This window comes from Anolis sagrei, chromosome Y (assembly GCF_037176765.1).
Source record: "Anolis sagrei isolate rAnoSag1 chromosome Y, rAnoSag1.mat, whole genome shotgun sequence".
NCBI classification, from domain to species: Eukaryota; Metazoa; Chordata; class Lepidosauria; order Squamata; family Dactyloidae; genus Anolis; species Anolis sagrei.
The window spans coordinates 12,628,011-12,652,714 of NC_090035.1; the positions used below are offsets into that span (position 1 = coordinate 12,628,011).

General features: G+C 42.9%; 1 protein-coding gene across 1 annotated transcript; it reads right to left on the reverse strand.

Moving 5' to 3' along the window:
- Positions 1-829: 829 nt before the first annotated feature.
- Positions 830-11,738, reverse strand: LOC137095068 (B9 domain-containing protein 1-like). Its single transcript, XM_067461276.1, has 7 exons — positions 11,631-11,738; positions 7,767-7,835; positions 7,073-7,184; positions 4,813-4,909; positions 4,657-4,719; positions 3,544-3,611; positions 830-1,569 (listed from the first exon to the last, which is right to left on the reverse strand). The coding sequence occupies exons 1-7, from the start codon at positions 11,694-11,696 to the stop codon at positions 1,424-1,426; spliced, it is 621 nt and encodes a 206-aa protein (XP_067317377.1). The 5' UTR covers positions 11,697-11,738; the 3' UTR covers positions 830-1,423.
- Positions 11,739-24,704: the final 12,966 nt, after the last annotated feature.

Below are 24,704 nucleotides of genomic sequence, written 5' to 3' on the forward strand. Positions count from 1 at the left end.
CATTTCTACCCACTTAAATATATTGCTGTGGTTGTGTTACCTTCAAGCTGTTTCCCAATTACGCTTTCCCTCTACTAACAGTCTCTTGGCCTCAAAGTAGGGCAAAAGAGACCCCCTCTGAACAAATCCTATAATAAGTTTGCTTTAAGATTGTCAGTATGCGAAGGACTTGAAGGCACACAAGAATATACTGCTGCGTATTTTACATAAAGACGGTGTAGTTTTTCACAGGGATTTGGTTCCCCCTACTGGCATTGCATTGTGCATATGGGGGGGAAATAGTGTAATATTATGGAAGCTTTGTGATAAATGGAGCTACACAAATCAGTTTATCATAAATTATGATTTAATGTATCATATTTTTTTTAAAAATGTGATAAATCCAGAGTGGAATTTTTTTCACTCCAAAACAAGAGTACTGTGGCTACAGAAACATTCTCTTCTTTGGGTTGCTGTGAGTTTTCTGAGATGACTGGCCATGTCCCAGAAACATTCTCTCCTGATGTTTCACCCACATCTAAGGCAGGCAACCATAGATGTAGATGAAAGGTCAGGAGAGAATGCTTCTGGAACATGGCCAGACAGCATAGAAAACTCACAGCAACCCAGTGATTTTGGCAATGACAGTCTTCAACAACACATTCTTTTTTGTTTGGATTTAGCATCTATGTGGATCTCTCACTACTTTTCATTTGAACTGCATTTTGTTTTCCAGACACCTCCTTTCTCATTGGAAAGGCATTAATTGTATGTATTGGCCATGAAACTGGTCAGAGTGCCCTACTTCCTCTGCACATTGCAAGTTTAAAAAGAAACTCATGCACCAGTATAATATCAGGAAGTCTTTTCTCTCGAGCCTTCTTTATTGCAGAAATTGGTACAAAAAGCAAAGATTTTAAAAAGTGACCAAACCTCAAAGGAGAATGGATAATTCAGCAGAGGCTTGGAAAGCACCAGTTTTTAAAGTGAAAATACTTTTCAGAGCAATTCAAAAAGCCAAAGGAGACTTTTCTTCACGTCACATGGCACTCTGTGAGGTCTACTGTTAAAAAGGAAGTAAAAGGGGCTCCCTTCTGACTGTAGGGCCTGTATTGACATCATGCTCCCAAACAGAGATTGGTGGACTGGCACTCTCCGGGGCTGCTGGGAGTGGTAGCCCATCAATATTTGGAGGTCCAGCTGATTTCCACTCTTGCAGTTGGCATTTTCCATTTTGTTGGATTCAAGTTGCAAAGGTGGCAAGAGGAAAGATTACTCCTCACCATTATACCTGTATGTAGTCTCTGCTGGGATGTAGCTGCTCTAGAATCGAACATTTGGATCCATCCTAACCCTACCTTTGTGTTGGTTCCATTACCAAAATAACCACCTTGAGTTTGCATCTGGAGCAGTCCCTGGGTTCACTGATGGAGCCGCCCTTGGCTTAATATTTATGGACCCCTTCGGTGACCGACGTCAGAGACGGATTGGACGTAATGCCAGGACTCACGTCGTAGCCCAGCTTCTTCATGTCCTTGGTCACTACGTTGAAGGAGAGGGTGACGAAGCCTTGCGAACGAACCCGGGTCACTGGAGAAAGAATGACAGCCCAGAATCAAATGGGAAGGCGCTACTTGAGTATCGATTGGAGTTGTTTTATATTTGCAGCTACTGTTACTGTTATATTAGCAGCTACTGTTACTGTTAGTGTTACTGTTGTAACGGCGCTACATGCAGTCATGCTGGCCACATGACCTTGGAGGTGTCTATGGACAACGCCGGCTCTTCGGCTTAGAAATGGAGATGAGCACCACACCCCCGAGTCAGACATGATTGGACTTAATGTCAAGGGACAACCTTTACCTTTAGTAGTAATAGTAATAATAATAATAACAACAATAATAACAATAATAATAAATAATAGATGGAGATGAGCACTACACCTCAGAGTCAGACATGACTGGACTTAATGTCAGGGGACAACCTTTACCTTTAGTAGAAGTAGTAGTAATAATAATAAATAATAGATGGAGATGAGCACCACACCCGAGTCAGAAATGACTGGTCTTAATGTCAGGGGACAACCTTTACCTTTACTGTTGCATTATTTCAACCAGTGGGGTTTTAGGATATGTTCTTACTGCTTTTGTGTTATTGTTTATGCACTTGTTTTTAGTGCATTTGTACCTTTGAGTGCTTTGTCAGCCACCCCAAGTTCCCTGGGAGATGGTGGCAGGGTATAAATAAAAGTTCTATTATTTTATTATATGTTTATTATAAAGGGTAATTCAATGTAGGGTTATTTAGGTATTTATTATTATTTATTTATTTAGGGATTTTATATCCCATCCTATCTCATCCTCCGCAGAGGTACTCAGGACGGCTAACAAATCGGCACCCATGGCACCCACATCACAACATGAATATACAATTTAACAACAATATAATAAACAGCAGTATGAACAGTATAAAAACAGACATATATGCCAGTGTTTCCCAAACTCTGTATATTCTCAAAATGAGGAATGTCTTAAAGAGACAGGTATGTTTAGCTTGCAGAAGAGACAGTTTGAAAGGAGGTCCATTGAGGAAAGGAAGCTTGTTTTCTGCTTCTCTGGAGATGAAGATGCAGAGCAATGGCTAATTTCAGGAAAGGCGGTTCCACCTGAACATTAGAAAGAACTTCCTGACAGTAAGAGCTATTCAACAGCGGAACCCTCTGCCTTATAGTCCCATGAAGGCTTTTTCTTTGGAGGTTTTGAAGCAGAGGCTGGATCTTGGGGGTGCTTTGGGCTTGTTGGGGGTGCTTTGGGCTTTTCCTGCCTGGCAGAAGAGGGTTGGACTGGATGGCCCCATGCGATCCCAACTCTGATTCTATGATTTTCCAGGTGGTTTGGACTTCAGCTCTGGGAGAGGAGTCCAAAAACTCTCAAGTTTGGTATTTGTGGACTGCGGAGATCTGGTATATCTGGATGTCCATTCACAAGTCAGACCAGCCCTCTCCAATTATTCCTGTTGCCTTGATTCCAGTGTATCAGAAGCAAAATTACTAAGCAGAAAATGTGGGACACAAAGAAGCCCTCCCCCTTTTTTTGCAGTGGTTTCATTTACTCATCCTTATGTTTGAGATAGGAGCCCTTGGTGGTGCAATGGGTTAAACCCTTGTGCCGGCAGGATTGCTAACCAAAAAGTCGGTGTTTCGAATCTGGGGAACGGTGTGAGCTCCCATCTGTCAGCACCAGTTTCTTATGCAGGGACATGAGAGAAGCCTCCTGAAGGGTGGGAAAACATCCATGCGTCTTCTGGGCAACGTCTTTGCAGACGGCCAATTCTCTCACATCAGAAGCGACTTGCAGTTTCTCAAGTCGCTCCTGACACAAAAAACAAATGTGTTCAAGATTAGGGGCATCAGCAGCAGAGAAAACTGGTCAAAAATTAAAATAAATGGTGTCCAGATGCATCACTTCTTAGTGAGAGGGGACACACTGGACTCAATTCAGATGAGGAACATGCGTCTCCCTCCCCACCTTGAGCCCAAAAGACCCTTCCTCCTTGAGCCTTTACCTTCACGGCCCTCTCCTTGCGCAACCACCTTGGGATCGGTGAACTCCGGACGCCTTCCTGTCAACCAGCTGGAAGGAAGGAAGGACAACAGAAGTTATAGACTTCACTGCATTGTTATTGGTTCAAGTTATATTGTCGAAGGCTTTCATGGCCGGAATCACTAGGTTGTTGTAGGTTTTTTCAGGCTATATGGCCATGTTCTAGAGGCATTTTCTCCTGATGTTTCGCCTGCATCTATGGCTTGCCAAAACGTCAGGATAAAATGCCTCTAGAACATGGCCATATAGCCCGAAAAAAATCTACAACAACCCGGTTTAAGTTGCGTTCAGTTGGTTTTATTTTTCAGATATAGAGCAGGAAGGCAATATGTAAGCAAATCAATCAATAAATCATCCCATTGGCATTGGTATACACTATGCTGGGATCTCCTCCATTTTGTGTGTGATGGGTATTCTAGTCAAATAACTTAAGTTACAGGAGTTACAAATGTCCTGAGGCAAAAAGAAGATTGTGAGGAGGGGGAAAAGCTATAGCCAAGGAGTTAAGTTCCATGGAGCTTCCAATTTATGGAGATCTCATGGGTCACAAACTGGGGTCTTCCACGGTTTGGGGTCTTCAGCTCTCAAGATGGAGTCTCCTGTGGCACAATGGGTTAAACCCGAGTGCTGGCTGAACTGCTGACCTGAAAGTCAGTGGTTCGAATCTGGGGAGCAGGGTGAGCTCCGGTCTGACAGTTCCAGCTCCTCATTCAGGGACATGAGAGAAGCCTTCCAAAGGATAGTAAAACATCCAGGCATCCCCTGGGCAACGTTCTTGCAGACGGCCAATTCTCTCACACCAGAAGCAACCTGCAGTTTCTCAAGTAGCACCTGGCATGAAAAAAAATCTCCCAAGACTCCCTAGTCATTGGCTCAGTTGGCTGAAACTTTTGCTATTCCAAAGAACCACAGAGCCAAAACTGGAGAAATGCAAGCCTACATGAGATGGAGGGGTGGTGCTACACTTTGAACAAAGATTGTTGGACTGGAGACATTGGACACTGCAATCGAATCCAAATGGATCCTGGAGATTTATGTTTTACTTGGCTTTAGTTAAAGATTTGCTCCTCTGCACCTTGTGAACTTCTGCAGCTTGGACGTCGATTCTGGAACGAACATCGGGATAGTTCTCTTGTGCCTGGAATGGAATTAAGTCTGGGCAGATTAAGCTGTTGGGAAGGAATTACACAAACAGTTCTGAGAGAAGTACAGAACACGAAGATCCACTTACTTTCCTGGAGTAAAGGGAATGTGGACAGCTCCATATCCCCGAACCACATCGTTCCCAAAAATATCGGGGCCGTATACACTTATAACTATCTGTGGCCCTGAAAGGAAGGAGAGGACAAAAGCAATGGATTGGAGGTCCAATTACACCATGTAACACGATTTTTGTTCCTGAGTTATAAATGACATGTTCTCCCCCCCCCCCCCCCAATTTGGTTATATAGCGTTATTTCTCATGACATTTAGTACCTTGGGAAGTCTGACTTGACCACAGTGGTCCATGCTCTTGTTACATCCCGAATAGATTACTGCAATGCACTCTACGTGGGGCTGCCTTTGAAGACTGTTCGGAAACTTCAACTAGTCCAACAGACAGATTACTTACTGGAGTGACATACAGGGAACATACCACACCCCTGTTATGTCAGTTCCACTGGCTGCCGGTCCAGTTCCGAGCACAATTTAAAGTGCTGGTCTTGACCTATAAGCCCTATACGGTTCTGGCCCAGCTTACTTGTCCGAACATATCTCCCCCTACGTCCCACCTCGAAACTTACGATCTTCCAGGGAGGCCCTGCTCTCGATCCCGTCTTCGTCACAAATGCGCTTGGTGGGGACGAGAGACAGAGCCTTCTCTGTGGTGGCTCCCCGCCTGTGGAATTCGCTCTCCAGCGAAATCAGGTCAATGGCTTCCCTCCTTTCCTTCAGGAAAAAGTTTAAGCCGTGGCTATGGAACCAGGCATCCAGATAGCAGGCTGACAATAAGCATGACGACAATAATATGGAAAATGGACAGGCTTTGGATTAAGTTGTTGATCGTAGAACTCGGACTTAGACATGGCCAAGGAATTCAATTTGCACTATTTTAAATGGTTTTTAATCTAATTTAATGTTTTACTTAGTATGTAACTGTTGTTTTATCTGTTTGTATATAGGGGCATCGAATTATTGCCGGCTGTAAGCCACCCTGAGTCTCCCTTTGGGGGTAGAGAAGGGTGGGGTACAAATATTTGAAATAAATAAATAGATAAATATTGCTTTTTTGTTCTACTGTAAAGATGTTATTTGTCTCCAAGTTATCCTGAATCCTCCTTGTTGGGCTCCTCTCCTACAAATGCACTTTTATCCCTATCTCACTCAGGGTTTTAACTTTTTAACATTTTACCTCTTACATTTGGCCCGCCCTCTGTGTCTGGTTTTACTATGCTGCTTTATATTGTTGATTTTGTTATTTCATATTTTATTATGATGTATTTTTTATTGTGTGTTTATTATTTTGTATTATTTTGGGCTTGGTCTCATGTTAGCCGCTCCGAGTCCCTTTTGGGAAGATGGTGGCAGGTTATAAATAAAGTGTATTATTATTATTATTGACCAGCTATTATGCCTGTCAGCAGTTTGAACATTGTGGGCAGATATGTTATTGGCCTGTAGTTTCCTGGTTTTATCCCTTTTTCTGGGTCTTTCTGTATCAAATATGTCTTCCCAGTTGTTAACCATTTGCTGATGTTTCCAGTTTGCGGCATCTCATTGAATTGCTTGGCCATTTTTTAGTGCAGGATAATCAGATATTTAAGCTATTATTATTATTATGTTTACTATTATTATGTTTATTATTATCAGTTTCTCAAGTCGGTCCTGACACGACAATAATAATAATAATAATAATAATAAAGTTTATTATCAGTTTCTCAAGTCGCTCCTGACATGACAAAAATTATTACTATTACTATTATTATTATTATTAAGTTTATTATTATCAGTTTCTCAAGTCGCTCCTGACACGACAAAAATTATTATTATTATTATTATTATTATTATTATTATTATTATTATGTTTATTATTATCAGTTTCTCAAGTCGCTCCTGACACGACAAAAATTATTATTATTATTATTATTATTATTATTATTAGTAGTAGTAGTAGTAGTAGTAGTAGTAGTAATAGTAGTATAGTTTTGTGGGAGGGCATGCTGAATGAAGGACTTCCCCAATCGATTTTATGATGCAAGAATGATCTGTTGTATCCATCCATCCCTTCCACCAAGGCCCAAAAGGACAGAGGTGGAAAAGTGCTGCAAGATTTTGGATAAGGCTTCAACTTGGTTGAGTTCTCAAGTGGTATATTGCATTTACAGGTTTTTTAAAAAGGGGTTTTGGAAGTTACACATGCTGACAAGTCAACTATGTGTCTATACAACTGATCGAAAATGTGCTAAAATTCATATCCTTAGCAGGGGTGTGTTTTGCAGGGCTTTGCTTACAGCCAAAGGGGTTGGTGCTTTTGAAGGTGATCTCGATGGGGAAATTCCACACAAGGTCTTGAGGTCCGTCTCGGTTCTTTGAGGTGATTTGCGAGATCCCTTCTTCCAAACCCTACAATAGAAAGAAAGTGTGAAGCCAGACTGCTTTGCTCATTCACATTTTCAGACCAGCATTCCCTTTCTGTAACGGCGTTCCATGCAGTCATGCTGGCCACATGACCTTGGAAATGTCTATGGACAATGCCGGCTCTTCGGCTTAGAAATGGAGATGAGCACAACCTCCCAGAGTCGGACAACTGGACTTGATGTGAGGGGAAAATCTTTACCTATTCCCTTCCTGTGAGCTGAAGTGCAGTATAATAATATTAATAATCCTCAAAACTTATTTATTTGTGTCCAGTTTTTCCTCTCTGGATTGACCTTAAGAACCTACAAAATATAACCACCCTATGTCTTTAATTCTAAGACGCCAGGGGGCGATCCTGTGTGATGGGACTGAGTAAATTATCCGTCATGTGCCTTCAAGTTGTTTCAGACCTAGGCCACTCAAAGAGGAACTCATTGAAACTACAGCAAAAAACAAGTGTGATCAAACCTGATCCAATTCCTTCAAGGGGAAAAACTCCGCTGTAGTTAAATTAAATCAAGAGGTACACAGCGAGGGACAAGGGAGGAAGGTGGGAGAAAGACGTACCGAAGTCGGGGCCCAATCGTATCCATAGACAAAGCAGTACTTGCAATATAAGTCATCAAAGTCTGGGAACTGGAAAAAAAGGAAATCAATACTTTAATTTTTAATGCATATTGGCTCTATGCCACTCCCTGCATATATGTTTGCCAAAGCCAGACTACAGTGGATTTTAATTTACTTATATGTTTTAATTCAAATTCTATGTGTCAGCCTGGACGCTAAGATCTTTTGGGGAAGCCCTGCTCTCGGTTTCGCCCCTTTTGTAGGTGCGGCTGGTTGGAAGAAGATACAGGGCCTTCTCAGTGGTGACCCCTCGGCTGTGGAACTTCCTCCCTCCTGGCCTTTAGAAGAAAATTAAAACTTGGCTATGAATAAATAATAATAATAATAATAATAATAATAATCTTTATTTGTACCCCACCACCATCTCCCCTGTGGGGACTCGGAGCGGCTTACATGGGGCCAAGCCCGGACAACATATTACAGCAATAAAATCAAAACATAAACAACAAACAACAGCAACATCATCATCAGAATACATTAATAATAAGAAGAAAAGAAAAAAATGGTCATAAAATAACATTCTAATAAACACTATCACAATAACGATGAAACAACAACAACAACAACAATAATCCTTATTTGTATTCCGCCCTATCTCTCCGAGGGGACTCAGGGCGGATTCCAACAACAAAAAGACAAACATTCAATGCCTAAAACAACAATAAATACAAATACCCAAAATAAACCACCCAAAACCCAAAATAAACCAACATATACCAAAATAAACCAACATATACCAAATTAAACCCATATGTAAAACCAAATTATAACATATAACCTAAATTTAAGTTATGTTTAGCATGAAAACATGAACCTTAATTTATAGCCTCCTCCAAGGTTCAATTGCAATTACATTAAAATTAATTATGTGGCATGGAACTAAATGCTCAGAGAGTAGTAACAGTGCACTACTACGAAGTCAAGGTGATTGGAATGCCACTTGGACTATGATTTTGGAATTAAGTGCTATGCTTTTAACAGTTTATCTAAATGCATTATGTGGTATTTCTTTTATGATTTTAATGCATAATATATTTGTATTTTATATGTTTTATGTTGTAATGCGGAATTGAATTATTGCCAATTTGGAAGCCACTGAGTCCACTTCTGGAGAGGTGAGTAGTAGTAGTAGTAGTAATAATAATAATAATAATATGCAAAGACTCTGGCACAAGCCCGTCAAGATGGTCCCAGTGGTGATCAGCACACTGGGTGCAGTGCCTAAAGACCTTGGCCTGCACTTAAACACAATCGGCACTGACAAAATTACCATCTGCCAGCTGCAAAAGACCACCTTACTGGGATCTGCACGTATTATTCGCCGATACATCACACAGTCCTAGACACTTGGGAAGTGTCGTGTCCAACGTGTGATCCAATACAACAGCCAGCAGAGTGTCTGCTGTGGACTCATCTTGTTGTGTTTCAAATAATAATAATAATATACTAAAATAGTATAACAAATATTTATTTATTTACTCTATTTCTGTCCCGCTTTCTCTCACCCCGAGGGGGTCTCAGAGCAGCTTACAATTTGTCAACATTAAATGCATAATAATAATAATAATAATAATAATAATAATAATAAGCGGTGGATTTTTGAAATACCTGTATTGGTATGTAAATACATATTGCAATACTTTAGATTAGTCTGAGAATAGGGCTCAAGTCTAAACACGAAACTTAATTATATTTCACATACACTTAGCCTGACGGTCATTTTAGACACAATTATTTTGAATTATTTCATGTTTATGAAACCAAAGGTGGTCACACAATTCTCAACCTTTGTTTTCCTATATCATCACTTCCTTATCTGTTTCTCCTGCCTAGGCCTCACAACAACAACCCTGCAAAGTAGGCCAGGGTGGAACAAAGAGAGAAAGACTGGTCCTAATCATCTTGCCCCATACTGGTTTTTGAGATAGATGGAAAAACTAAGCATCCCAAAGACCTATGCTTTTTGCCTGTTGAGTGAGAATGATGTAGTTCGACTTAGAAAGGCAGAAGTGCAGGAAAAAAAGGGAATAATAGAATCCTAGAGTTGGAAAAGACCTCGTGGGCCATCCAGTCCAACCCCATTCTGCCAAGAAGCAGGAATATTCCATTCAAAGCACTCCCGACAGATGGCCATCCAGCTTCTGCTTCAAAGCCTCCACTACACTCCGGGGCAGAGAGTTCCACTGCTGAACAGCTCTCACAGTCGGGAAGTTCTTCCTAATGTTCAGACGGAATCTCCTTTCTTGTATTTATTTATTTATTTATTTATTTATTTATTTATTTATTTCGGGCGCTTTTACCCTGCCCTTCTCAACCCCCGAGGGGGGACTCAGGGCGGCTTACAAAAAAGGCACAATTCGATGCCTATACAAATTACACATAATGTACAAAAAGATCCATAATTCCATTCCCTTAGCCATTTCCTGACCACTGTCAAAGTCCTTTCTTTATCTGCCCGATTAACCGAATGCCTGGTCCCAAATCCGTGTCTTCCTTCCTAAAGGAAAGGAGTGATGTCACCGTTCTAATCTCCCGGGGAGCGAATTCCACAGGTGGGGGGCCATCACCGAGAAGGCCCTGCTCCTCGTCCCCACCAACCTCACTTGTGATAGAGGCGGGGTTGAGAGCAGGGCCTCCCCAGAAGACCTTAGACTCCGGGGTGGGACATAGAGGGAGATCCGTTCAGACAGATACACTGGGCCGGAGCCGTATAGGGTTTTGTAGGTCAAAACCAGCACTTTGAATTGTGCTCGGAACTGGATCGGCAGCCAGTGGAGCTGACATAACGGGGGTGGTATGCTCCCTGTATGACGCTCCGGTGAGCAGTCTGGCTGCCTCCCTTTGGGACTAGTTGGCGTTTCCGAACAGTCTTCAAAGGCAACCCCACGTAGAGTGCGTTGCAGTAATCTAATCGGGATGTAACAAGAGCGTGGACCACCGTGGCCAGATCCGACTTCCCATTGTTCCATTGTGTCCTAGTCTTCAGGGCAGGAGCCCCCGGTGGCGCAGTGGGTTAAACCCCTGTGCTGGCAGGACTGAAGACCGACAGGTCGCTGGTTCGAATCCGGGGAGAGGCGGATGAGCTCCCTCTACCAGCTCCAGCTCCTCATGCGGGGACATGAGAGAAGCCTCCCACAAGGATGATAAAACATCAAATCATCCGGGCGTCCCCTGGGCAACATCCTTGCAGATGGCCAATTCTCTCACACCAGAAGCGACTTGCAGATTCTCAAGTCTCTCCTGACACGACAAAAAAAGTATTCAGGGCAGCAGAAAACAAGCTTGCTCCCTCCTCCTCTCTATGACTTCCTCTCACATATTTATACATGGCTATCATGTCTCCTCGCAGCCTTCTCTTCTTCAGGCTAAACATACTCAGCTCTTTAAGCCGCTCCTCATAGGGCTTGTTCTCCAGACCCTTAATCATTTGAGTCGCCCTCCTCTGGACACATTCCAGCTTTGAGTCAACATCTCCCTTCAGTTGTGGTGCCCAGAAGAAATGGATCCTTTGAGAATACGACTGGTTTCGTCGTAGTTTCATCCCACCCCCCAAACTGGGTTTTGGTTTCACCCAAACACTATAGCAGCTAATAGGCGGGAGATACCAAGTTGGCGCCAGCGAGGGGGGTAAAAGAAGAGGAACAACTTAAGGAATCTTCCCCCCTCAATCGGGTGTTGGTTTCGCCCGCTAGCTACTGCGGCTACGAGGCGGGAGATACCAAGTTGGCACCTGAGAGGGGAGTATTAAAGGAGAAAGGCCTTTTTCTCCTCGCCATCTTTTCTCCCACCCGACTCCGGCCTCACCTGCGCGCTCTCGATCTGCCCGTTGACCATGAGGAGGAAGACGGTGGGGCTGGGTGCAGCCGCCATGGCGCGGCGTCGCGGCTTTGTCGCTAAGGGCCGCGTGCTTCCTTAGAAACGCCCGGAGACGGCGCGACGTTTGGGACAACCTTTTCTGTTCGCAACGCGGAGGGGTGTCGAGATGGGGAATAGGGAGGCGGGGAAGCCGCGCGGTCCTAGCGCCGGAGCATACCATGGAAACTGGATTGCAGTGAGTTTTCCGGGCTATATGGCATTTTCTCCTGACGTTTTTTCACACATCTATGACAGGCATCCTCTGAAGTTGTGAGGTCTGTTGGAAACTAGGCAACTGGGGTTTATATATCTGTGGAATGTCAAAAATGGGAGACAATCAGGGCCAGCTAACACCTCCCAACAAAGGACTCCTGCAGGCAGGAAGCAGTCAGGATTTGAAGCTGCAAGGCTATTCAATGCTAATCAAGATGACCAACTGCAACATTGACACTTGCCTGAAGCAGACAGGAGTACTTTCCCCCACCCTAGGCATTGAATGGCCTTGCAGCTTCATAGCCTGGCTGCTACACAGAGAAGCCATTGAAATCCACACTTGCCTAGTTTCCAACTAGGCAAGTGGAGTTTATATATCTGTGGAATAATGTCCACAGATATATAAACTCTTGTCTGCTTGAGTGTTGCAAGTGTTGCAATTGGCCACTTGGATTAGCATTTACTGGCCTTGCAGCTTCATAGCCTGGCAGCTACACAGAGAAGCCATTGAAATCCACACTTGCCTAGTTTCCAACTAGGCAAGTGAAGTTTATATATCTGTGTAATAATGTCCAAGGCAAGTGGGGTTTATGTGTCTGTGGAATGTCAAAAATGGGAGACAACCAGGGCCAGCTAACACCTCCAAACAAAAGATTCCTCCAGGCAGGAAGCAGTTAGGATTTGAAGCTGCAAGGCTTCAAATCCAAACAATCAGGGCCAGCTAACGCCTCCCAGAAAAGGATTCCCCCAGGCAGGAAGCAGCCAGGCTTTGAAGCTGCAAGGCTATTCGATGTTAATCAAGGAGCCCCTGGTGGCGCAGTGGGTTAAACCCCTGTGCTGGCAGGACTGAAGATCGACAGGTCGCAGGTTCGACTCCGGGGAGAGGTGGATGAGCTCCCTCTATCAGCTCCAGCTCCTCATGCGGGGACATGAGAAAGCCTCCCACAAGGATGATAAAACATCAGATCATCCGGGCGTCCCCTGGGCAACGTACTTGCAGGCGACCAATTCTCTCACACCAGAAGCGACTTGCAGTTTCTCAGGTCGCTCCTGACACGACAAAAAAAAAAAAAAAAAAGAGGTGACCAATTGCAACATTGACACTTGCCTGAAGCAGACAAAGAGTTCTTTCTCCCACCTTGGACATTATTCCACAGATATATAAACCCCACTTGCCTAGTTTCCAACTAATTATATCTGTGGAATAATGTCCAAGGTGGGAGAAAGAACTCTTGTCTGCTTGAGGCAAGTTTCAATGTTGCAACTGGCCACTTGGATTAGCATTTACTGGCCTTGCAGCTTCAAAGTCTGGCTGCTTCCTGCCCGGGGGAATCCTTTTTGGGAGGTGTTAGCTGGCCCTGATTGTTCCCTGTCTGGAATTCCTGAACCAACCTGGACACAGCATATTATTTGAGAACACAGGAATGTTGGACCACGCTAACAACCACCATGTCGGGCTACACAGAGAAACCACTGAAATCCATAAGCATGTGGACAACTTCAGCAGAAACCATGAAAATGAACAAAATCTGTTGGAAACTAGGCAAGTGGGATTTATAGATCTGTGGAATGTCCAGGGTGGGACAACACCTCCAGGAGGGAAGCAGCCAGGCTTTGAAGCTGCAAGGCCATTAAATGCTAATCAAGGTGGTCAATTTCAACATTCACACTTGCCTAAAGCAGACAAGAGTATTCCCCACCCTAGGCATTGAATGGCCTTGCAGCTTCATAGCCTGGCTGCTACACAGAGAAGCCATTGAAATCCACAAGCGTGTGGACAATTTCAACAGAAAGGAGGAAACCATGAAAATGATCAAAATCTGGCTACTAGTATTAAAAAACTCTAAAATCAGGACAGCAAATAAAGAGCAACACGCAGAAAATGGGAAGTCCTGACATGAAACAATCAGGGCCAGCTAACACCTCTCCACAAAGGATTCTCCCAGGCAGGAAGCAGACAGGCTTTGAAGCTGCAAGGCCATTAAATGCTAATCAAGGTGGCCAATTTCAACATTCACACTTGCCTCAAGCAGACAAGAGTACTTCCCCCCACCTTAGGCATTGAATGGCCTTGCAGCTTCATAGCCTGGCTGCTACACAGAGAAGCCATTGAAATCCACAAGCGTGTGGACAATTTCAACAGAAAGGAGGAAACCATGAAAATGATCGAAATCTGGCTACCAGTATTAAAAAACTCTAAAATCAGGACAGCAAATAAAGAGCAACACGCAGGAAATGGGAAGTCCTGACATGAAACAATCAGGGCCAGCTAACACCTCTCCACAAAGGATTCTCCCAGGCAGGAAGCAGCCAGGCTTTGAAGCAGCAAGACCATTCAGTGCTAATCATAGATAGAATCATAGAATCAAAGAGTTGGAAGAGACCTCGTGGGTTTCCCTTAATGTCAAAGGGAAACCTTGACCTTTACTACTCCTTGTGGTTAGTAGGGACTTGAAGGCACATCCACAGACAAGATTAGGGGTTTTTTTTTGTCCTTTCTTAGTTTCAAATATTTCTAAAGAAAAGGTGGAATGGAATTGAATTTTTTACCTCTAAGGGAAAACACACACACACACACACAACCTCCAGTTGTCTCCAGGGAGTTAAATCTCACTCCCTGAATTGAAAATGAGCTTGTTCCCTTGGCCAAGGTTGGACACGTTCAGTGTTTTTTTCCTCCTCACCTCTCCCTGTTTTTCCTTTCTTTCAGTGGTACCTTGTGTAACAGGAATAAATCAGAACCTTCCTCGGAGGGGAAGGGCACATCAATCCTCATTCATAGAGCGATAAAAAAGGAGGAGGAGGTGGAGGAGAAAGGGATGAGAAAGCTATTTGTCAGTGGATGAACTCTTGGCCCTGCTTTGGAACAATGGGATCCGGAGACCAAAGGCACAGCCGCCTGTCCTTGGGCTTCATGAATGACTCATCCTTGCATCAAAGGCAAGGAGCTCGACGAAGATCTGTAATTAACCCTCTGAAAAGGGATGGAGGTTCTCTCGGATTTATTACTGACTTGAAAAGAGTGTTGAAGTTCTTCTCCAGAAGAAACCAAGGTGTTGAAGTTATGGACAGCTTTCAAGGTGGCCTCCAAGAGGATGAACGTAGTTGACCAGGAGGATCCCTCCAAAATGTTGAACCCAGGAATTGTTATGAAGGAAACCAAGGTGTTGAAGCTATGGATGGCTTTCAAGGTGGTCTCCAAGAGGATGAACATAGTTGACCGTGAGGATCCCTCCAAAATGATAAACCCAGGGATTGTTAAACCGAAGGTGTTGAAGCTATGGATGGCTTTCAAGGTGGTTTCCAAGAGGATGAATGTAGTTGACCGCAAGGATCCCTCCAAGATGATGAACCCAGGGATTGTTAAATCGAAGGTGTTGAAGCTATGGATGGCTTTCAAGGTGGTCTCCAAGAGGATGAACGTAGTTGACCACAAGGATCCCTCCAAGATGATTAACCCAGGGATAATTATGAAGGAAACCAAGCTATGGATGGCTTTCAAGGTGGTTTCCAAGAGGGTGAACGTAGTTGACTGTGAGGATCTCTCCAAGATGATGAACCCAGGGATTGTTATGAAGGAAACCAAGGTGTTGAAACTATGGATGGCTTTCAAGATGGTCTCCAAGAGGATGAACATAGTTGACCATGAGGATCCCTCCAAAATGATGAACCCAGGGATTGTTATGAAGGAAACCAAGGTGTTGAAACTATGGATGGCTTTCAAGGTGGTCTCCAAGAGGATGAACGTAGTTGACCGTGAGGATCCCTCCAAGATGATGAACCCAGGGATTGTTATGAAGGAAACCAAGGTGTTGAAGCTATGGATGGCTTTCAAGGGGGTCTCCAAGAGAATGAACATAGTTGGCCATGAGGATCCCTCCAAGATGATGAACCCAGGGATTGTTATGAAGAAAATCAAGGTGTTGAAGCTATGGATGGTTTTCAAAGTGGTCTCCAAGAGGATGAACATAGTTTACCATGAGGATCCCTCCAAGATGATGAACTCAGGGATTGTTATGAAGCAAACCAAGGTGTTGAAGCTATGGATGGCTTTCAAGGTGGTCTCTAAGAAGATGAACATAATTGGCCATGAGGATCCCTCCAAGATGATGAACCCAGGAATTGTTATGAAGGATCTCTCCAAAGGACAGACCCTATGGATAGTTAGGAAGAATCTCTTCAAATCATTGACCCCACAGCTGGTTATGAAGGATCTATCAAAGGTGATGAACCTATGGATTGTTATAAAGGATGTCTCCTAGGTGCTCAGCCTTCTGATGGTTGTGAAGGATCTCTCCAATGATCTACCCATTGATAATCTCTGCAATGAGCTGAAACTCTGGATAGTTTGAAGTATCTTCCCAAAGTCCTGAACCCATGAAGACTTTGAAGGATCTTTCCAAGATGATGAACCCATGGATAGTTATGAAGGATCGCTCCAAGATTCTGGATTCATGGAATGTTGGGAGGGATTTCTCCAGTGAGCCTAACCCATGGATAGTTTTAAATGGTCTCTCCAAAGGCGCCTTACCCATATCTAACTATTCAAGGGATAAATCCATAAGTGGTTCTCAACCATCTTTCTAAGGTGCAAAATCTAAGTATGGTTCTGAAAGATCTCTCCAAGGTGTTGTATTTATGGATGTTCATAAAGGATATCTTCGAAGTGTGGAATTCATGGATGGTTGGAAAGGATCTATCAAAGGTGATTGTGAAGGATATTTCTAGAATGCTGAGCCCATGGATGAAGCCTCTCTGTAAAGAGCTGACCCCGCGGATGGTAATGAAGGACTGCTTCAGAGTGCTGAATCTATGTCTGGTCCCAAAGGATCTCCCCAAACTACTAAACCCATGATAGTTATAAAGGATCCAAATCATTTAACTCACAACTGGTTATAAATGATATCTCAAAGGTGATGGACCTACAGATAATTATAAAAGATATCTCCAAGTTGTTGAACTCATGGATGGTTGTGAAGGATCTCTCCAAGATATTGAACCCATGATAGTTATGAAGGATCTCTCTAAGATTCTGAACCCATGGATACTTATGAGGGATCTCTCCAAGATATTGAACCCATGATAGTTATGAAGGATGTCTCCAGTACATCGAACCCATGATAGTTATGAAGGATCTCTTCAAGATGCAGAACTCATGGATGATTATGAAGGATATCTCAAAATGCTGAACCCATAAGGTTATGAAGGATCTCTCCAGTATGCCAATCCCATGGATGTTTATGATGGATCTCTCAAAGACAATGAAACCATGGATTAATATCAAAGCTTTCTGCAAGATACTGAACCCCTTGATGGTTATGAAGGATCTCTCCAAGATATTGAGCCCATGATAGTTGTGAAGGATCTCTCTAAGATGCTGAACCCATGGATGGCTATGAAGGATCCCTTTAACTCAGTGGTTCTCAACCTGCGGGTCCCCAGATGTTTTGGCCTTCAATTCCCAGAAATCCTAACAGCTGGTAAACTGGCTGGGATTTCTGGGAGTTGTAGGCCAAAACACCTGGGGACCCACACGTTGAGAACCACTGCTCTAAAGCAATGACCTTATGGATGGGATCTCTTCAAGATGCAGATCTAGTAAATCAGTGTTTCTCAACCTTCCTAATGCCGTGACCCCTTAATACAGTTCCTCATGTTGTGGTTACCCCCAACCATAACATTATTTTCATTGCTATTTCATAACTAATTTGGCTACTGCTATGAATCATAATGTAAATATCTGATATGCAGGATGTATTTTCATTCACTGGACCAAATTGGCACAAATACCCAATACACCCACATTTGAATACTGGTGGCGTTGGGGGGGGGGGGGATTGATTTTGTCATTTTAGAATTGTAGTTACTGGGATGTACAATCAAAGAACATTCTGAACTCCACCAATGATGGAATTGAACCAGTCTCAGTACACAGAACTCTCATGACCAACAGAAAATACTGGAAAAGTTTGGTTGGCATTGACCTTGAGTTTTGGAGTTGTAGTTCACCTACACCCAGAAAGCACTGTGGACTCAAACAATGATGGATCAGGACCATATTTGGTATGAATAGATACTCAATATGTCCACATATGAACCTTGGTGGAGTTTGGGGAAAATAAACCTTGACATTTTGTAGTTGTAGTTGCTGGGATTTATAGTTGACCTACAATTGAACTGCATTCTGAACTCCACCAATGATGGAACTGAGCCATTCCTGGCACACAGAACTCCCATGACCAACAGAAAATACTGGAAAGGTTTGGTGGGCATTGACCTTGAGTTTGGGAGTTGTAGTTCACCTACATCCAGAGAGCACTGTGGACTCAAACAATGATGGATCTGGACCGATATCGGTACGAATACTCAGTATGTCCAAATGTGAACAGTGGTGGAGTTTGGGGAAAATAGACCTTGACATTTGGAAGTTGTAGTTGCTGGGATTTATAGTTCACCTACAATCAAAGAGCATTCTGAACCCCACCAATGATAGAATTGGGCCAAACTTCCTACACAGAACCAACCGCATGACCAACAGAGAGCACTGTGTTTTCTGATGGTCTTTGGCAACCTGACTCCCAGGTTGGGAAACGTTGCAGTAGATGAAAGCAAAAGCAAACTGCTGCTTCTTCTAACTTGTCTGTCCTTTTGCCACCTTGTTTGTCCCAGATTTTTAAATATTCGAAGCATTGAAGGGCATCGGAAGGCATCTTGCAGGATAATTACTGCTCTCAGTTTGGAATCATTCAAGGAAAGGGACTTGGAGGTTGTACTGATCGTCTTCTGGGAACTAGAAATCCTTCTCCTTTTCCATTAGTCAAGCATAACACAGGGCCCTTTGCTTCCCATTCCTAAAAGCAACATGGTCCCAGCCTTAATTCAATTAGAGGCTGCCTTTAATCTCCCCTGTCTTAGTTACGAGGCCATAGAGCTAGCGCGAATACTAATTAAGCACGCCTCAATATTTGTCCAAGCTTTTCGGGACAAATAATTAAATTGACTCGATCCATAAAACCTGCCCCGAAAAAGCTTTTAAGGCACAGGGATGCATCTTAATGATACAGAGTCCTTTTTTCCTCTTCTTTATTGAGGCATTACTTAAAACTCTCTCTCTCTCTTTCTCTCTTTTGAAGCCAGTTCAGAAAAATCATTTCAGGTATAGATTGATCTTCGTTTCTGGATCCCAAGAAACAGATCCATAAGTGGATTTCAGCCTTCTTTTGCCCCAAAACAAATGCATTCTCGTCTTAAAAGCAAAGATAGTCCTCAAAGTGTTGTCGAAGGCTTTCATGGCCGGAATCACTGGGTTGTTGTGAGTTTTCCAAGTCGTCTGGCCATGTTCCAGAAGCATTCTCTCCTGACGTTTCACCCACATCTAGGGCAGGCATCCTCAGAGCTTGTGAGGTCTGTTGGAAACTAGGAAAATTGGGTTTATATATCTGTGAAATGTCCAGTGTGGGAGAAAGAACTCTTGTCTGTTGGAGGTAGGTTTACCTGTTTACCTCTCCGAACGTATTCTCCCCTATGAACCATCAAGATTATTAAGATCGTCTGGAGAGGCCCTGCTCTCGGTCCCACCGGCCTCGCAAGCGCGTCTGGTGGGGACGAGGGACAGGGCCTTCTCGGTGGTGGCCCCTCGACTCTGGAACTATCTCCCACTGGAGGTCAGAACCGCCCCTTCCATCCTGACATTTAGGAAACAGGTGAAGACTTGGTTATGGAGACAGGCATTCGACGAGTGAGCCAACACCCTGAGATATGGAGGGAGGATGATGAGCAACGATTTTAGTGTGACGACTGACCATTATAGTTATTGATTGTAATTGCTGTTTTAATGTTTTACCGTAATATGTATTATGATGTTTTATTGATTGTATGTGATATTATGGTTGGAAACCGGCCTGAGTCCCTCAAGAGAGGCGAGAAGGCCGGTATACAAAACTTTTAAATAAATAAATAAATAAATAAATAATAGGTGTGAATGTAGCAATTGGCCACCTTGATTAGCATTTAATGGCCTAGCAGTTTCAAGGTCTGGCTTCTTACTGCATGGGGGAATTCTTTGTTGGGAGGTGATTAGCTAGCCCTGATTGTTTATTGTCTGGAATTCCCCTGTTTTTGAGTGTTGTTCTTTATTTACTGAGGAATGAACATCAATCCCACACCTTGACCAAATCCAGCATAAAATGCCCTTCGATGCACTTTATCTCACTCTTTAGTGAAATTAAACCCCATTGTTTGTCCCACCTGAACCTCCCCCCAAACACACTACACTGCTTATCTCACCTAGGGTTTAAAAAAATTTATCCTTTGCAATTAGCCCTGCCTACCCTGTTCAATTGCTTGTTATTTCCTATGCTATCCTGTGTTTATTTTGCATTTTTCTTCTGTTATTTTTCATTATATTTTATTAGATTTATTATTATATGTATGTTTGTATTTTTGCTTTGTTGTAATTGTTGGGCTTTTCCTCATGTTAGCCTCCCCGAGTCCCCTTGGGGAGATGGCGGCGGGGTATAAATAAAGTATTATTATTATTATTATTATTATTAGTATTATGTTTCATGGTTTCTTCCTTTCCAAGCATGTGGGCAATTTCAACAGAAAGGAAGAAATCACACAAATGAACAAAATCTGGCTACCGCGATTCAAAAACTCTAAAATCAGGACAGTAAATAAAGAACAACACTCAAAAACAGGGGAATTCCAGACAAGAAACAATCAAGGCCAACTAATCACCTCCCAACAAAGGATTGCCCCAGGCAGTAAGAAGCCAGACCTTGAGAACTGCTAGGCCATTAAATGCTGATCAAGGTGGCCAGTTGCAACATTCCCACTTGCCTCAAACAGACCAGAGTTCTTTCTCCCACCCTGGACATTATTCCACAGATACATAAGCCCCACTTGCCTAGTTTCCAACAAACCACTCAACCTCTGAGGATGCCTGCCATAGATGCAGGTGAAACTTCAGGAGAGAATGCTTCTGGAAAATGGCCAGACAGCCTGTAAAAAACACAGCATTGGACTACCAACATTGGAATCTCTTTGCATATCTATTCTGTTCCAAGGCCTCTTTCATCCTACATAATTATAGCATTTTGATATGGATTTAATTGGCAGGGTCCCATCTGATGGAAACCCGGGATTTGTAGTTTGGGGCAGAGAGCTCTAGTATTTCCCCAAGCTACAAATCCCACTTTATGTTGTGAATACCTTTAAAAAAAGTCAATGGGACTCTTAGAGTTGGAAGGCACCCCAAAGGTCATCCAGTCCAACCCTCCTTCTTTCAGGCAGGAGGACACAATCTCATCCCTCCCAACAGATAGCCATCCAGCTTCTTTTTCAAAACCTCCAAAGATTCATCATATTCCACCATTGAGCGACACTTACCATTGGGGAGCTGGAATGTCTTCTCTTGTATTTTGGATCTATTACTCCATAATGTCCTTGCAGAACACAACTGACTTCCTCCTGTATATGTTCTGCAGCTGCAGAAAGGCAAGAGCTGATTTATGACAAATAGTAACTTGGCCCAGTTGGACTCATTAGCCCAGTGCCCTCTATTTAAAGTGACACAGAGCCTTTCCTGACCTTTTTTGCTCCCTGCCCTTCAATGTACCTTGCATGGGAAAGCGGAAGAGTCCCTTGTCTTCTCTACGCTCTGGGATACAAAGAATCTTGGAGTTGGAAGGGACCCCAAGGGTCACTCAGTCCAACTCCTATCTGTCAAGTGGCAAGACACAATCAAAGCTCTCCCAACAGATGGCCGCTCCACCCAAGCAGCATCTTCCTTTGTCAAACCACTTTTGCCATCAGGATGTTCTTCCTGACTCTAGAGTTTCAATTCAGGAGACTAGACTTGGAATTTGCATTGCAGTTGTGCACCTTGTCCTTTGCATCATAGTTGTGTGCCCTTAGCAATCGGCCTCTATGTATGTAAGCAGTGCTCAGATGCAACCACAAGAGGGCAGTATTTAGAAAGGATTAGCTATTAGTCCCTATGTAAGTATACAGTGCTCAGATACAACCACAAGAGGGAAGTATATTGGTAGAAAGGAGTAGCTATTAGTCTCTATGTTGATATGCAATGCTCAGATGCAACCATAAGAGAGCAGTATTTAGATAGAAAGGATTAGCTACTAGCCCCTATGTATGTATGAAGTGCTTGGATGCAACCACAAGAGGGCAGTATTTAGATAGAAAGGATTAGCTATTAGTGTCTATGTATGTATGCAGCATTCAGATGCAACCACAAGAGGGCAGTATATAGATAGAAAGGATTAGCTTTTAGTCTCTATGTATGTATGCAATGCTCAGATGCAACTACAAGAGGGCAGTATTTTGGTAGAAAGGAGTAGTTATTAGTCTCAATGTCAATATGCAGCGCTCAGATGCTACCACAAGAGGGCCGTAGATAGGATTAGTCATTAGTCTGTATGCATGCAGTGCTCAGATGCAACCACAAGAGGGAAGTATATAGGTAAAATGAAAGGAGTAGCTAATAATCTCTATGTTGATATGCAGTGCTCAGATGCAGCCACAAGAGGGCAGTATTCAAATAGAAAGGATTAGCTATTAGTCTCTATGTATATATGCAGTGCTTAGGTGCAACCACAAGAGGGTAGTATATAGATAGAAAGGATTAGCTATTAGTGTCTATGTATGTAGTGCTCAGATGTAACCACAAGAGGGCAGTATATAGAAAGGATTAGCTATTAGTCTCTATGTATGTATGCAGCATCAGATGCAACTACAGGAGGGCAGTATAGAGATAGGATTAGCGATTAGTCTGTATGTATGCAGTGCTCACATGCAACCACAAGAGGGCAGTATATTGATAGAAAGGATTATTTGTCCCTATGTATGTATGTATGTAGTGCTCAGATGTAACCACAAGAGGGCAGTATATTGATAGAAAGGATTAGCTATTAGTATGCAGCATTCAGATGCAACCACAAGAGGGCAGTATATAGATAGAAAGGATTAGCTATTAGTCTCTATGTATGTATGCAGCACTCAGATGCAACCGCAAGAGGGCGGTATATTGATAGAAAGGATTATTCATCCCTATGTATGTATGTAGTGCTCACATGTAACCACAAGAGGGCAGTATATTGATAGAAAGGATTAGCTATTAGTCTCTATGTATGTATGCAGCATTCAGATGCAACCACAAGAGGGCAGTATATTGATAGAAAGGATTAGCTATTAGTCTCTATGTATGTATGCAGCATTCAGATGCAACCACAAGAGGGCAGTATATAGATAGAAAGGATTAGCTATTAGTCTCTATGTATGTATGCAGCACTCAGATGCAACCACAAGACGTCAGTATATTGGTAGATCAAATCAACTACCACAATGTGAATTATGCAGCAGGGATGTCTTTGCACACTTCACCTGCTTTCTAGACATGATGCGACGTGAGGTTTGCATGGTTTGGAAGACTCTCTCGAGAACAGCGAACAAAACAAGTCATTGTTAAATAATTTACTATTTATTTGTGGGTTTTTTTTTGTATTTTCCCCTAGACATCGGGAAACAAAACAAACCTCCCTCGCCTTCCTTCCTTCCTCCCTTCCTCCCTCGTTGTGCACTTTGAACAGTTCAGATTATTGCGACATTTAACCTGAATTCCGTAAGAAAACAGAGAAGGGGAAGGTTGTCTTTTTGAAGAAAGTGAAAATCAACCAGCCAACCAACCTCATTGGATTATACATTTAAAAAAATCATCAGCAAAAGGACAGGTTTGGTACCCATAAGAATCACATTATTTCTGTTATTGCACTGGCTACAATTCAGTAGTAATTTTGGTTTTTGTTGTTTCACTGTCGAGCGAAATGGAAACGAGGCGGAGAATGAGATGCCGAAAAAGACTTTGGAAAGGTCCACTGAGGTGAAGGAAGCTTGAAGGATGCAAACGGGAGAGGAAAAAGAGGTATATATTGGGGCTGAAGAAAAGAAAAGAGAACAGTAGACAACATCATGGTTCATTCTCCACTGAGGTCAACAAAGTCTGGGATAGGTGCATTATTGAGTGCATCTACACAGTGGAATTAATGCAGTTTGGCACCACTTTCAACTGCTATGGCTCAATGCTATGGGATTCTGGGAGTTGTAGTTCAAAAAGTACCAAACTACGACTCCCACCATCTCATAGCATTGAGTTGTGGCACTTCAAACAGGGTCAAACTGCATTCATTTGACAAAGGAGGCCCCCAATCCAGCTAAAGTTAGTAGTATCTCCGGCTGAAATTTTATCCATTATATTCACATCAAGACTTTGGAGACACACATACATGTATAGTGTCAGGAGTGACTTGAGATACTGCAAGTCGCTTCTGGTGTGAGAGAATTAGTAATCTGCAAGGATGTTGCCCAGGGGATGCCTGGATGTGTTATCTACCATCCTGTGGGAGGCTTCTCTCATGTCCCCATATGGGAAGCTGGAGCTGACAGATGGGAGCTCACTCCACTCACTGGATTTGAACCGCTGACCTTTTGGTCAGCAGTCCTGCCAGCACAAGGATTTAACTCATTGCATCACTGGGGGCTCCGGAGACATATACGTGTGTATGTATGTGTGGATATATATATATATATATATATATATATATATATATATATATATGTGTGTGTGTGTGTGTGTGTGTGTGTGTGTAAAATATGTGTGTGTGTGCTGCACCATAAACAGCCTTTATGGTGCAGCACACACACACATATTTTTACACACATACACACACCTACCTATATATATATATATATATATAGATAGATAGATAGATAGATAGATAGAGGTGTGTGTGTGTG